The 15652-nt window shown below is 34.2% G+C and overlaps 1 protein-coding gene across 30 annotated transcripts in view; it reads left to right on the forward strand.

Annotated features, from left to right (window-relative positions):
* WRN (WRN RecQ like helicase) overlaps nucleotides 1-15652 on the forward strand; it is a 139268-nt gene that overhangs the window by 45806 nt on the left and 77810 nt on the right. For 24 of the 30 annotated variants that reach the window (XR_013397237.1, XR_013397238.1, XR_013397236.1 and 21 more), the window contains 8 exons: nucleotides 1431-1860; nucleotides 4651-4731; nucleotides 6110-6190; nucleotides 8694-8835; nucleotides 9820-9895; nucleotides 11329-11396; nucleotides 11678-11786; nucleotides 12541-12609. Coding sequence is in view for 27 of the 30 variants with exons in the window: in XM_077943400.1 (XP_077799526.1) it covers nucleotides 1431-1860; nucleotides 4651-4731; nucleotides 6110-6190; nucleotides 8694-8835; nucleotides 9820-9895; nucleotides 11329-11396; nucleotides 11678-11786; nucleotides 12541-12609 (1056 nt within the window). In the remaining 3 variants the exon portion in view is untranslated. The remainder of the gene's footprint in view (nucleotides 1-1430; nucleotides 1861-4650; nucleotides 4732-6109; nucleotides 6191-8693; nucleotides 8836-9819; nucleotides 9896-11328; nucleotides 11397-11677; nucleotides 11787-12540; nucleotides 12610-15652) is intronic. The other 6 variants (XM_077943420.1, XM_015145133.3, XM_077943417.1 and 3 more) reach the window with 1 other exon arrangement.

Consider the following 15652-nt stretch of genomic DNA (forward strand, 5'->3'; position numbering starts at 1 on the left):
CATAATCCCTTCACTTCCACTAATTTCTGCTTTTATGAAGTACTTTAATAAGCTCTACAACAAATAGACAAGATGTTGTGCCTCATTTTACACTCTAGCAGTCGTTTTCCATTCCAACTAACTAGGTTGGGTTATAATATAGTCATTTAAACTTACTTAGTTAAAATGTTATACATTAGCAGCTGCAATTAAGGAGCTAAGAAATTCAGCTCATATTTATTTATATGCATCCTATCCATATTTTCTCACTTGTTATATTTGCCTACTGATGGGAAATTGATTTTTTCTGTTCCAAAAATGTAGAGTTTCGAGATTTTTGGAGATGCAAAACAGCATCATTTTCAAATTAGAGCACAAACACTCTTACTTGTTCCAGTTGGGACTAGTAATTGATCAGTGAAGTGAAACAATTAGGAAAACGGGATCATCAAATTTTCTTTCTTTTTTGAGATGGAATATTGCTCTTGTTGCCCAAGCTGGAATGCAGTGGCATTACCTCAGTTCACTGGGACCTCTGCCTACGGGATTCAAGTGGTTCTCCTGCCTCAGCCTCCTGAGTAGTTGAGATTACAGGCACGTGCCACCACGTCTGGCTAAGTTTTATATTTTTAGTAGAGACAGGGTTTTGTCATGTTGGCAAGACTGGTCTCGAACTCCTGACCTCAAGTGATTTACCCGCCTCAGCCTCCCAAAGTGCTGGGATTACAGGCATGAGCCACTGCGCCCGCCCCAAATTTTCTTTTAACTTAAAATGTTAATGTTTGTTTGTTCCCAATCTTTTTGTATATGTCAAGGCTTTTTCGTTATATACAGGCCAGCTCTTTGGAGTTCTGCATGGTGTTTCTTGTTTAAACCACACCTATAGTGTACCATCTACAATTTCCAATTCTTTAAGACAGAGTGAAAAATTAAGACACTTGAAGTAATCTTAGTGTAGAGTCCTAGGCATTATGATTTTCCTTGAGACTTTTAGGGTTCTTTTATCATAGTTTATCAAACACCTTTTTTTTTTTTTTTAACAAAAAAGAAATTTAAAGAATCTTTCTGTATATTCAACTTAGAATTTAATGAAATAGTTTTTTTTTTTTTTTTTTTTTGGTGATCATGTATCATCAACTTACTTTACATTAATTAAATTAATCAAATTAATCAACAAAAAATATATAGTTGGCATAAACAAATTTGGGATCAAGCACTACTGACTCTTAGTAAACATACAAGTCAACTGTTGGTACAGAAGTGCCTCGATGCTAGAGAGTAGCCTGTAAGCTGTAATTATATGTGGGCATTAGGGAATGAAGAACAGTCTTAATACTATTGATCTTTTAAGTGAAGGTCAACTTAGAAAGCTTTTACTTATTAAAATGCTTCACAATTTGTCCTTATAGTTAATGCAATTAAAGTTCAATTAATCTTTCTATTTTTTTTAGAGTTTCTATCTTACTAAAGGATATTTCAGAAAATCTGTATTCACTGAGGAAGATGATAATTGGGTCTACTAACATTGAGACTGAACTGAGGCCTAGCAATAATTTAAACTTATTATCCTTTGAAGATTCAACTACTGGGGGAGTACAACAGAAACAAATTGGAGAACATAAAATTTTTATTAATGTTGAAGATGAAACATGGGACCCAACACTTGATCATTTAGCTAAACATGGTGGAGAAGATGTACTTGGAAATAAAGTGGAACGAAAAGAAGATGGATTTGAAGAAGGAGTAGAAGACAATAAATTGAAAGAGAATATGGAAAGAGCTTGTTTGATGTCGTTAGATATTACAGAACATGAACTCCAAATTTTGGAACAGCAGGCTCAGGAAAAATATCTTAGTGATATTGCTTATAAATCTACTGAGGTACTAAATAAAGAGGAAGCACATTTTTAGTTATTAGTAGGGTCTGGCTGACTTTATTCCTGTAAAGGGGCAGATAGTAAATATTTTAGGCTTTGTGGGACATTCAGTCTCTGTGGCAGTTACTCAGTTCTGCTATTGTAGTGTGAAAGCAGCCACAGACAAATGTAAACAATTGTGCCTGTCTGTGTTTCAATGAAACTTTATCTATAAAAACAGATAGTGGGCCATATTTGGCTTGTGAGCCATAGTTTGCTGCTCCTGACTTAGTATGATGTGCAGCATTGTGTAGTGGAAAGATTTTATAGTGTCAACAGACATTTGTAGTAGTTCACTATTTTATAATTTCGTATGCTTTTTTCATAATATCTCTGCTTTTTGTGGATTCTCTTCATATCTACTAGTGTTTACTCTTCTGACTTTGATTTTTGGGGGTGTATTTTATTTCTTTATACAGACTTTTTTTCTTTTTTCTTTTTTTTTTGAGACAGGGTCTTGCTCTGTCACCCCAGCTGGAGTGCAGTGGTGCGATCTTGGCTGCCTGCAGCCTTCAACTCCTGGGCTTAAGTGATCCTTTCACCTCAGCCTCCCTAGTAGCTGGGAACACAGGCCTGGGCCACTACACTCAGCTGATTTTTGTAATTTTTTGTAGAGATGGGGTTTCGCTCTGTTGCCCAGACTGGTCTCCAACTCCTGGACTCAAGTGATCCACCTTCCTTGACCTCCCAAAGTGTTGGGATTATAAGTGTGGGTCACTGTGCCTGGTCCAGAATTTCTTTACTTGCTCATGTAAGAGGGTTTCTAATAAACTCCTGATGCTTTTGCCTGACACTATAGTTTTACTGTCATCTCAGAGTCAGATTTTTTTCCCTTAACTTCTTCATTAAATTAATTTCTTAATTTCTCATTTGTTTTTCATTAGTTTACAAAATTACTTGTTGCCTATATTCTCTGAAATTTTATATTTCATTTCACGATAAATAAGTTTTTAAAAAAATTAGATTTGAGGCCAGGCGCAGTGGCTTACGCCTGTAATCCCAGCACTTTGGGAGGCCAAGGTGGGCAGATCACAAGGTCAGGAGCTCGAGACCATCCTGGCTCACACGGTGAAACCCCGTCTCTACTAAAAATCCAAAAAAATTAGCCGGACGTGGTGGTGCGCGCCTGTAGCCCCAGCTATTCAGGAGGCTGAGGCAGGAGAATAGTGTGAACCCAAGAGGCGGAGCTTGCAGTGAGCTGAGATTGCACCACTACACCCTAGCCTGGGCGAAAGAGCAAGACTCCGTCTCAAAAAAAAAAAAAAAAAAAGATTAGATTTGACCATTTAATTAGAGTTATTTCACCATCATTTTTCTAATGGCAACAATAATTTTAGTATTTGAGCAATTATCTATATTTTGGTAACTATTAGTAATCACTTCCATCAGTATATACATGCATTTCATTTTAAAATGATTTTCAAAATATTCTCATACCAACCATTCATAAAGGATGTTCCCCTTTTGGGAAATATCAGTTTTTGCTAACATCTGCATTTCCCTTTGATATTCTAGGAATTTTTATTAGGTATACACTTTAAGTGATATGTTTCATATAGTATTATAGAATTACCAGGATTTCATGACTTTTTTTTTTTTTTTTGAGATGGAATCTAGCTCTGTCGCCCAAGCTGGAGTGCAGTGGCACAATCTCAGCTCACTGAAACCTCCGCCTCCCTAATTCAAGTGATTCTCCTACCTCAGCCTCCCAAGTAGCTGGGATTATAGGTACCCGCCACCACACCTGGCTAATTTTTGTATTTTTAGTAGAGACGGGGTTTCACCATGTTGGCCATGCTGATCTCGAACTCCTGACCTCAAGTGATCCGCCTGCCTTGGCCTCCCAAAGTGCTGGGATTACAGGTGTGAGTCACTGCACCTGGCCTTAGATTTCGTGATTTGGCTGACATCTTTTACACCAATTATTGCCATTTTTTATTGGGTACCAATTATTAGTATTGTTTTCTTTATTCATTAAATAAGAAGTAAAAGAACTTTTAAAAAATAGAACTTTTTTTCCTAGTAAAAAGCTTATTTTCAGTTTTTTTTATTGCTTAAATTTTGCAGGTTAATAAAGGCTGTACTTCTTTTTCCTACTTCCTGTTTAAATATTTGGCATTTTTTGAGGGTTTTCTTTCTATGGATTTTTGTCGCGGAATCCCATCTTGTTGGACGCTTAGTTCCTGGAGATTGCCAAATTATTGAAAAGTTTCCTCATACCCAAACATTGGCAATAGACTGAATAAATAACATCTCTGACACTACTTTTCAATGATATAGAGAATGCTATTGGTAAAATACTGATTTATTTAAAGATACTACAATCATAGTAGTTTTTTGCAATCTTTTTTAAATCAGTGGATGTCAAAGAACTACTATTGTTCTTTGTACGGCATTTTTCAACGTTGTGAAGAGTTCTTATACTCAAAAAGTTTGGGAGACACAGTTTGACATTGTTTAACCTGAGTTGAACTTGTCATTTTGTATTCTTGTTTAGAGCAGGGATTTTATTTTGTCTCTTTATCTAACTTTGTATTCCTAACTATATTTCTTTCGTTCTCTTTGGTTCTCTGTTTCTTTGTTCATTCTTCTCTCCCTTTTTTATCTATCACATAAACATGTAAATATATGTTATATATTCATTAGGGAAGAGGAAGTTGTCTAAAGATATCTAGTACATAGGAGCTTTATTCTGCAGAAAAGAGGATATGAAGTCAATTATACTGGAAATTAATGCTTAATACTTTTTTTAAAGCATTTGTCTCCCACTAATAATGAAAACGATACGTCCTATGTAATTGAGAGTGATGAAGATTTAGAAATGGAGATGCTTAAGGTATGTTTACAATTACAAAAACATTACTTCAAGTTCTTTCCAAAGCACATTTAATTAAGTAAAATATTAACTAATTCTAAACCAGGTTCCACCACAATAAAATTGCTAGTAATTACGTAACATTAGATTTCACATTTTCCAATTCATTTTTCTTTTACGTAGTCTATAAATAATGGGTTAGAGATAATATACTAATTTTAAAAGTGCTTTTCTTGTTCCTTCTTGTTTTTTATTTTGAAATAGGGTCTCACTCTGTCACCCAGGCTGGAGTGCAGTTGCGCCATCTCGGCTCACTGCAACCTTCACCTCCTGGGCTCAAGTGATCCTTCTGCATGAGCCTCCCAAGTAGCTGGGATTATGGGCATGCACCATCATGCCTGGATAATTTTTATGTTTTTAGTAGAGACAGGGTTTCAACATGTTATCCATGCTGGTCTCGAATTCCTGACCTCAAGTGATCCACCCGCCTTGGCCTCCCAAAGTGCTGGGATTACAGGTGTGAGCCACCGCACCTGGCCTTGGATTTCATGATTTGACTGCCATCTTTTACACCAATTATTGCCATTTTTATTGGGTACTAATTATTAGTATTGTTTTCTTTATTAAATAAGAAGTAAAATAACTTAAAAAAAAACTTTTCTTCCTAGTAAAAAGTTTATTTTCAATTTTTTTTATTGCTTACATTTTGCAGGTTAATGAAGGCTGTACTTCCTTTTCCTACTTTCTGTTTAAATGTTTGGCATTTTTTGAGAGTTTTCTTTCTATGGATTTTTGTGGGGGATCCCATCTTGTTGGACACTTAGTTCCTGGAGATTGCCAAATTATTGAAAAGTTTCCTCATACCCAAACATTGGCAATAGACTGAATAAATAACATCTCTGACACTACTTTTCAATGATATAGAGAATGCTATTGGTAAAATACTGATTTATTTAAAGATATTACAATCATAGTAGTTTTTTGCAATCTTTTTAAATCAGTGGATGTCAAAGAACAACTGTTGTTCTTTGTACGGCATTTTTCAACGTTGTGAAGAGTTCTCATACTCAAAAAGTTTGGGAGACATAGTTTGACATTGTTTAACCTGAGTTGAACTTGTCATTTTGTATTCTTGTTTAGAGCAGGGATTTTATTTTGTCTCTTTATCTAACTTTGTATTCCTAACTGTATTACTTTCTTTCTCTTTGGTTCTTTCTTTGCTCATTCTTCTCTCTCTTCTTTTTTTATCTATCATATAAACATGTAAATATATGTTATATATTCATTAGGGAAGAGGAAGTTGTCTAAAGATATCTAGTACATAGGAGCTTTATTCTGCAGAAAAGAGGATATGAAGTCAATTATACTGGAAATTAATGCTGAATACTTTTTTTAAAAGCATTTATCTCCCACTAATAATGAAAACGATACATCCTATGTAATTGAGAGTGATGAAGATTTAGAAATGGAGATGCTTAAGGTATGTTTACAATTACAAAAACATTACTTCAAGTTCTTTCCAAAGCACATTTAATTAAGTAAAATATTAACTAATTCTAAACCAGGTTCCACCACAATAAAATTGCTAGTAATTACGTAACATTAGATTTCACATTTTCCAGTTCATGTTTCTTTTACGTAGTCTGTGAATAATGGGTTAGAGGTAATATACTAATTTTAAATGTGCTTTCTTTGTTCCTTCTTGTTTTTTATTTTGAAATAGGGTCTCACTCTGTCACCCAGGCTGGAGTGCAGTTGCGCCATCTCGGCTCACTGCAACCTTCACCTCCTGGGCTCAAGTGATCCTTCTGCATGAGCCTCCCGAGTAGCTGGGATTGCAGGCATGCACCACCACATCTGGCTTATTTTTGTATTTTTTGTAGAGATGGGGTTTCACCATGTTGCCCAGGGTGGTCTTAAACTCCTGGGCTCAAGTGATCCCCTGGCCTCAGCCTCCCAATGTGCTGGGATTGCAGGCATGAGCCGCTGCATCCAGCCCTGTGTTCCTTCTTGTGTTACTTTCTTGTAATTTTTTCCTGGAATATGGGTAGCAATTCAGCTCTCCAGTATTGAAGTTGCATTTCCTTTCTTCCAATTCATGTGTATCCGTTTTTATTTGGAAGTTTTGTTTTTATACATTCAATAATCATCTTTTCTTCCTTTGGTATTATTTACTATGGGTATTTTATATAATTTTCAAATGGATTAAATGGTTCAGTTTTACTCTCATTTATTATCGAGATTGAACATACTAGTTTGTAATTTATATATTTTCTATTCCTTTACCTCTAATTTCTTTGTCAGGTGTTATGAACCAAAGATGTATAATAAGAAAAGCCAGTGTAGCTAAATTAAGTAAAAAATGAAGAAAAACACAGAGGTTCACCATTATGCATTTTTTTTATTCCTAATCTTTAGGTTGATGAGTTTTTTTATTTTTATGAAATGAGATTAATTTCCTGACTTTTTTAGTTTTGAGGCCAAGTAGTGAGTAAGAATGTATATTCTAGGGCCAGGCATGGTGGCTCAGTCATGTAATCTCAGCACTTTGGGAGGCCGAGGCAGTAGGATCACTTCATTCCAGGAGTTTGAGACCAGCCTGGGCAACATGGCAAAACCCCGTCTCTACAGAAGAATACAAGAATTGACTGGGTGTGGTGGCGTGCGCCTGTAGTCCCAGCTACTTGGGAGGCTGAGGTGGGAGGATCACCTGAGCCTGGGGAGGTTGAGGCTGCAGTTAGCTGTGACCATGCCACTGCACTCCAGCCTGGGTGACAGAGTGAGACCCTGTCTCAATTAAACAACAAAAAAGACTAGATTGTGAATTCAGATGTAGGTTTGAATCCCAGCTTTTCCAGTTAGTAGCTGTGTGACTTTGGGGAAGTTTCTTAGCATCTTTGATACTCAGTTTTATAATTATTATTTAAGATGTTGCTTGTAAAGAGTTTAGTAGAGAGCCTGACATTTAGTAAGTGTTTAATAAATATTAGCTAACAGTAAAACTAGAACATAAATACTGAATTGTATTTTGTTATTAATTATCCATTTCTCTGAGAAGTACTGTTCCGATAGTATATTTATAGGAAACTTGTGGACGTCTACAAACATATATGTTAAATCTCTTAGAAAGCAACCTGGATGCCCATATTAGAGAACTCTATTTTAAAAATGCATTCTAAGTATGTGTGTGGACTTGAATAAAATAAAACAAACAGAAACAGAAGCACTTCTTTTTTTTGCCTTCAGGCTTGAAATGAACATACTTTTTAAAAAAAAACCTTCAAAATGAAAATATTAAATAAAGGTTTAATAAAAAGAGAAAGCAAAAACTGTAGTTTAATAAAGTCTTCCTGTCTCTTCATGGTTAAAGAATGTTATAGATGAAACAATTTTGAAATATTCTTGAAATAGATAATCTTTATTTAGGGGAGAATGTCAGATACTGTCAAGCCAAAATAAAAACAAATAACTTCATTTCACGTTTGTAAAATTCCTTTTCTAAAATGATTGGAATCTTTTGTTGTTTTGAGAATTCCAAAGCACATTTATTGTTTGCTTATCGTTTCAGCCTTATTTAAAAATAATGTGACTGACACATGATATAGAGAAACTTGTTACAAAAATAACATTAAAATCCACATTTACTACTTGGGAATCGAAAATATTGAAGTGCAATAAAGAAAAAATGTTTTAAATTATCCAAATGTAAAATTTATGATAGCTTTCCCCAGGGGCAGTTTATTATATGGTATTAATGAGCCTTGTTTATGCTGGAAATGTTCCATCTTTGGCCTTGCGCCTTAGAAACCATTCATGAGCACATATTTAAACTGGAGCACACATGTTCTTTTGTAGTATGGCTTGCACATCTGCCAGCTTTCAACAAAATTGTAGGCCCTGTTAATAATAGTCCTTTTGTGTTTGGTGAAAAAGATACGACACTGTCAGTGGTTTTGCTTTTAAAATTTCTTTTAAACTTTCAGTCTTTAGAAAACCTCAATAGTGGCACGGTAGAACCAACTCATTCTAAATGCTTAGATATGGAAAGAAATCTGGGTCTTCCAACTAAAGAAGAAGAAGATGATGAAAATGAAGCTAATGAAGAGGAAGAAGATGATGATAAGGGTAAGCACTGGAGTGTGTTTGAAATGACTCACCTGTGATTCCTACCACTGAATTTAACTTAGGATCCAGTTTTGGATGGTTTGGAGGTCAGGGATTTTGTGGCATATAATTATTGGATCCTTATAAGCTTTTGTCTCCTTAGTGCTTTTGTCTCCATAAAGCACAATCTTACTACTTACAAAAATAGAGTAATAGTTGCATTATGATAATAAAAATACCTTTCCCTTTGTTTTTTTGTATTAAATACAGATGTGATTTCTCCAAATCATTATAGTTCTCATTTAGAATTATTAAAGCTGAGAACTCTAATAATGAACTTTCATTGTTTCATGGTAAATTATCTTGATTCTTTGTATTGCCCTTTCTTGGCTACTCAGGAATCTTTCAAGCTCACTGTGGACAGGGAAAGTGAGTTGGGCAGAGCTAACATAACTTCATTGTGCTGTGCTGTTAGAATTTTGACCAAAGATGTAGGTAACTATCTTTTCCTAACTAAATTAGATTTAGGTAACTAAACTAAATGAGATTTTGGTAACTAAATTTAGGTGTAACTACATTTAGCTTTAGGTAACTAAAACAAAGATTTTATTTTATCTGTGGACTTTTTTAGTGTAGCACTAATGTAATTTCTGATTACCATTAATTGAAGGTTGGTTATATTATCACATTTGGATTGTTATGTTATAACATCTAAATGTTAGCCTTTAGAAGTATTCCTGATTCTAAAACATCAGTTTTTTTTTTTTTTTTTTAATAGTCCTGGCAAAGTGTGAATCACAACAAAATTCTAATACTTAAAAGTAATCCAAGTGTCATATATGGTACCCAGAAGACCAATTTATATTGAAATTGAAAAATAGAAAACATTAACCCATGATAGCTATCACTGTATTCTTTCAAAGAAGCCAATGAAATGACCTGTTTTCTCCCTCTATGTGGTATTTTTCTATTTGAACATAAATGCCCATTTTATTTTATTTCAAGACTCTTTGTTGCCAGCACCCAATGAAGAGCAAGTTACTTGCCTCAAGATGTACTTTGGCCATTCCAGTTTTAAACCGTGAGTATAATCTCAGTTAATCAAATCACATATTTAGTATTCTCTTTATGGTTATACATGCCACACTGTTTTTTCTGTGTGACTACAAAATTATTTCAAAGTGATAATTTGTATAAAATTCATTTCTGCAAATTGTTTTTTATAAGTGAGGAGAAATGGTTTTCCTTTAACTGAGCAGTTCTGAGTAGAAACTTGTTTAAAGATACTTATAAAAAAGTGTTAATTTAATACTGACTTGTTTTTCATTAAATGAGTGTCTATGTGCCTGTTTTGTGTATATTACCCAGAACATGCAGATGTACTAGAAGTTCTTAATACAACAATTTGAGGAATAGTGATAATCTTATCTATTTTAATGTACTCAAAATATGTTTACATCTAGCGGGCACATTTTTGTAAGGATTAAATGAGATGAATAAGAATGAGATGAACAAGTAAATGTGAATAAAACTAATAAGCATATGAAAATCTAGACTGGATTTTTCCTATTCTGAGAATTTAAAATGTAATCCACTGAAGTATTTCTTTCCTCTTTTCTTTTGATCTTAAACATTTTTTATTTATGTCTTACATACAGAAAAGTGCGCATGGTGTAGAGATCAATGAATTTTCATAAACTGGGCACCCTGTAGCCAGCACTTAGTTAAGAATAGGTCATTAACAGCATGCCAGAAGACCACCTCTCCAATTGGTTTTTCCCATGATATTAAGAAAATTTTCTAAGATGTAGTAAAGTTGAAAGAATTTTTTTTCTGTGCATGTCTGTATTCCCACCACCTAAATTCTACTATCATTACTATACTTGTTTTATCACGTATCAACTCTCTATCCATCCATTAATTCATTCCAGTTTTAATATGCATCTCAGGGTCAATTGAGGACACCATTACGCTTCCGCCTAAGGATTTCAGCATGTAAATTATTAACGAGTTAAATATTTACTTACAGTTTTTTCTTTTGATGTAAAATTTGCACATAAGGAAATAAAAACTTTTTAAGTGTACATTTGCAAATTTTAAGTATACATGTGCATTCCCATGTAACCCAAATTGTTATCAAGAGATATCATTATCATCACCTCACAGAGTTCCCTCATTTCCCTTTTCAGTCAGTTCTTGTCCCTGGAACATTTCTCTTATTATTTTGAAGTATTGATTCTTTTGGATATCTAGTATGAAACTTAGAATCTGTTTTTTACTTTAGATGTATGTAATGAAATTTAATACATATACCAAATGGTAGTTGTTAGTTAGCTTGAATGGAAGGTTGGTCAAATGGCATTCATTGTTTTAAAGTTCCAAGTTTGTGCAGATTTATGTATGAAGTTCGAAAATAAATTCTATTAAAGGAAATGAAAAATTGAATGGATTTTAATTTGTACCTTGGGTTTCTTATTAATAAAACAAAATAGCTTTTTGCTTTTTACCTTCAAGAGTTCAATGGAAAGTGATTCATTCAGTATTGGAAGAAAGAAGAGATAATGTTGCTGTCATGGCAACTGGTAAGTTGTATTTAAGCAAATAACCTAATCCTTTAAAAATAAAGCATGAAGAGTTTGAAATAATCTTTCATTAAACTCTCAAAATACAAATGCAACTACAAATGATGTAAAATATAGAAGAGAGTGAACAGAGAACAGATGCTCAGATTTATGTATCAATTAACTTTTAGAAAGATAGCATACTAGTATTGACCATTCATCTGTATAAGTACATTGTAAAAAGAAATGAAAGCGTCAAAGGTTTATTTTTATTTCTATGAGCGTATTTTTTTCATTTCAAGGATATGGAAAGAGTTTGTGCTTCCAGTATCCACCTGTTTATGTAGGCAAGATTGGCCTTGTCATCTCTCCCCTTATTTCTCTGATGGAAGACCAAGTGCTACAGCTTAAGTAAGTCATGTTATCATTGCTGCAACATCACCCTCTTTTTTTCTTCTGCGGATGAAACATCTGATCCATCATGCATGTTAAAATCTAGTTCACAATAACACATTTCTGCAGGTATTGCTTTATCTTTATTAGTAATAAATGACACTTTAGTGGAAGAGCTTATCTTCTTTCTTGTGTTCTCTGTAATTCAAAGCTATCAGGTGGCCCTGATAAAATTCTTTTAAAAAACATTATTACTTTATGCTGGTTTACATTGAATATCTCAAAATTATTTTGTTTCTATTATGCTTGCTTTTTAGCTTGATAAGAAGTGTATACATGGAAGTATATTTTTTATCTATGAAAAATTTTTCCTTCTTCAACCTGAGCTTGCAATCTGTTTTTAAATTGATACATAATATCTTTACATATTCATGGGGTACTGTAGTATTTTGATACACTCATATCAAATACACTTGATCAAATCAGGGCATTTGTTCATCTTCATCAGCTTGAACATTTATCATTTCTTTGTGCTGGGAACATTTCTAATCTTTTCTTCGAGTTGCTTTGAAATATACAGTATTATTGTTGTTAACTATAGTTACCCTACTGTTGGTTAATGAGTACAAACATACAGTTAGATAGAAGGAATAGGTTCTAGCAAAGAATCAGAGTATACATTATTATATTTCTTTATTCTTGCTCACTTAAGAATCATATTGATATGTGTAATGTGTACATGGGGCCAGAATATTTGTTTTTCTTCTTATAGAATGTCCAACATCCCAACTTGCTTCCTTGGATCAGCACAGTCAGAAAATGTTCTAACAGACATTAAATTGTGAGTAATTTTTTTTCCCTCAACTTTTATTTTGGATTCATGGGGCTGCATGAGCAAGTTTGTTACATGGGTGAATTACATGTTGCTGAGGAAGTTGTGAGTAATTTCTGTGATTTCTAATCATGTGGTCAGATGTCTGTGGTATATGAGAGACTTTTGTACACAAACAAATTTTATTAAATGCCTGAAAAAAAGTCCATGATTTTAAAATGCACTTTCTTTTTATAGTACCTTTGCAGGACTGTTACTTTTTAAATTCTTCAAACTTGAAGAAATCTGTTATTCTCAGTTCTTGGGCTATAAGATTCGCATTGTAGTCATAGAATTATAAAAATTTTGGTTTTGGAAGAGAAGTTGGAGAGTATCAAGATTTATCTCATTTTATAGATGAGAAAACTGAGGATCAGAGACAAGTAATTTGCCCGAAGTCACTCAATGACTGACTGATCAGGGACTGGATTCTAGGTCTCTTGCCCAACCAATTCTATCATGATGTAATTCCTAAGGAGAATATCATCTCAGCCACACATACACACACCCATTTTGTGTGCCTGTGTGTATATATATGTACACACACACAAACATATATACACATACATATACATACACACACATATATTAATATATATGCATATATATGCATGTTCTAATTTAGAACATTTTCATCACTCCCAAAAGAACACCCCTGCCCATTAAGCAGCTGCTTTCTTTACATACATATTAGTATATACATACACATGAGATACACATGTATTTACTGAGTTTTGATAAATACATACAAAGATGTAAACCAAACCTCTGACAAGATACAGAATATTACTGACACTCTAGAAAGTTTCTTCATGTCTCTCCCCAGTCTGTCCTTCCATCCTCCATCCTAGGCAAGCCTCTGCTCTGATTTTCTCTGCCATAGTTTGGTAGAATGCCGTATAAATGTGTTCGCACAATATGAACTCTTTTGTGTGAGACTTCTTTCATTTGGTGTAATGTTTCTGAGATTCTTCCATGCTGTTGCATGTATCAGTAGTTTTTGGTTTTGTTTTGTTTTGTTTTTGTTTTTTTAGAGACACCGTGTCCTGTCACCCAGGCTAGAGTACAGTGGTGCAATCATAGCTTACTGCAGCCTCTAACTTGTGGGCTCAACCTATCCTCCTGCCTCCCAAGTACCTAGGGCTACAGGCATGTTCCACCATGCCTGGCTAATTATTAAATTTTTTGTAGAGACAGGAGCTTCCTTGGTTGCCCAGGCTGGTCTTGAACTCCTGACCTCAGGATTGCTTCCAGTTTTGGATTATTACAAATAAAGCTGCTATGAACATTCACATATAAGTCTTTGTATGGACATATGTTTTCATTTTATTGATAATATCAAGGAGTGGGATGACTGGATCCTGTGGTGGATATATGTTTAACTTTGTTTTTTCTGAGAAAAATGAGAAAGCGATCCTCCTGCCTTGGCCTTCCAAAGTGCCGGGATTACAGGCGTGAACCACTGCACTTGGCATAGTTGTTTGTTTGTTTGTTTGTTTTTTAAAATATCTGAGTGTTATTTTATTGTATTTCATTGAATATAGCACAGTTTGTTTTTACATTTTCTTATTGATAGACACCTAGGCTATTTTTCTAGTTTTGGACTGTTTCTAATAAAGCTGCTATACACATCCTTATAAAAATCTTTTTTGTGAACATGCTTTCTTTTTTCTAAGCATTTTAAATCACCTTTATTGAGGTGTAATTGACTTACAATAAATTTTATATGCTAAGAAAGTATAATTTGGTAAGTTTTGGCACAGTTATGCACTCACGAAACCATCATCACAATCCAGTTAATGAACATATTCATCACCCACAAAGTTTACTTTTTTGTTTCAATCCCAGTCACCAGGTAATTGCTGATCTTCTTCCTGTTACCATAGACTAGTTTGCGTTTTCTAAAATTATGTATACACGGAGTCAATCATATTTTATGTGCTCTTTTTTTTTGTCTGGTTTAAATAATGCAGTATAATTATTTTGAGATTCATCCGTGTTATTACATTGAGTAATAGTTCATTCCTCTTATTGTTAAGTGGATTACATTTTATGGATATCCAACAACTTGTTTATCCATTCACCTGATAGACATTTGGATTGTTTCCAGTTTTGAGTTATTACAAATAAAGCTGCTGTGAACATTCATATATAAGTCTTCATATGGACATATGTTTTCATTTTATTGATTTTATATGAAGAAATGGAATGACTGGAACATGTGATGGATATATGTTTAACTTTGTTTTTTCTAATTGAGATAAAATTCACAGAACATAACTTTTACCATTTTTAAATTTTATTTTATTTTGAGATGGAGTCTTGCTCTGTTGCCCAAGCTGGAGCACAGTGGCTTGATCTCGGCTCACTGCAAGCTCCATCCCCTAGGTTCACGCCATTCTCCTGCCTCAGCCTCCCAAGTAGCTGGGACTACAGGTGTCTGCCACCATGCCCGGCTAATTTTTTTTATATATTTTAAAAATATTTTTAGTAGAGACGGGGTTTCACCGTGTTAGGCAGGAATGGTCTCTATCTCCTGACCTCATGATCTGCCCTCCTCGGCCTCCCAAAGTGCTGGGATTATAGGTATGAGCCACTGTGCCCGGCCACTTTTACCATTTTAATCGTTACTAAAGTCCAGTGGGTTTTGGTGTAGTAATAATATATAGTATAATATATAATATATAACATTATTACTATATAATATATAGTAATACTGTATAATATATATTATATATAATATTAATATATATTAATTCCAGAACATTTTCCTAACTCCCAAAAGAATTTCCGTACCCATTATGTGGTCATTCCCTATTGTCCCTTTTCTTTTCTTTTCTTTTTTTCTGAGACAGGGTCTCCCTCTGTCGCCCGGGCTGGAGTGCACTGGCATGATCATGGTTCACTGCAGCCTTGATTTCCTGGGCTCAATCGATCTTTCCACCTCAGTCTCCTGAGTGCTGGAACTGTAGGCACAAGTTACCATACCTGGCTAATTTGTTTTATTTTTAAT

This window comes from Macaca mulatta, chromosome 8, assembly GCF_049350105.2.
Source record: "Macaca mulatta isolate MMU2019108-1 chromosome 8, T2T-MMU8v2.0, whole genome shotgun sequence".
Lineage (NCBI taxonomy): Eukaryota > Metazoa > Chordata > Mammalia > Primates > Cercopithecidae > Macaca > Macaca mulatta.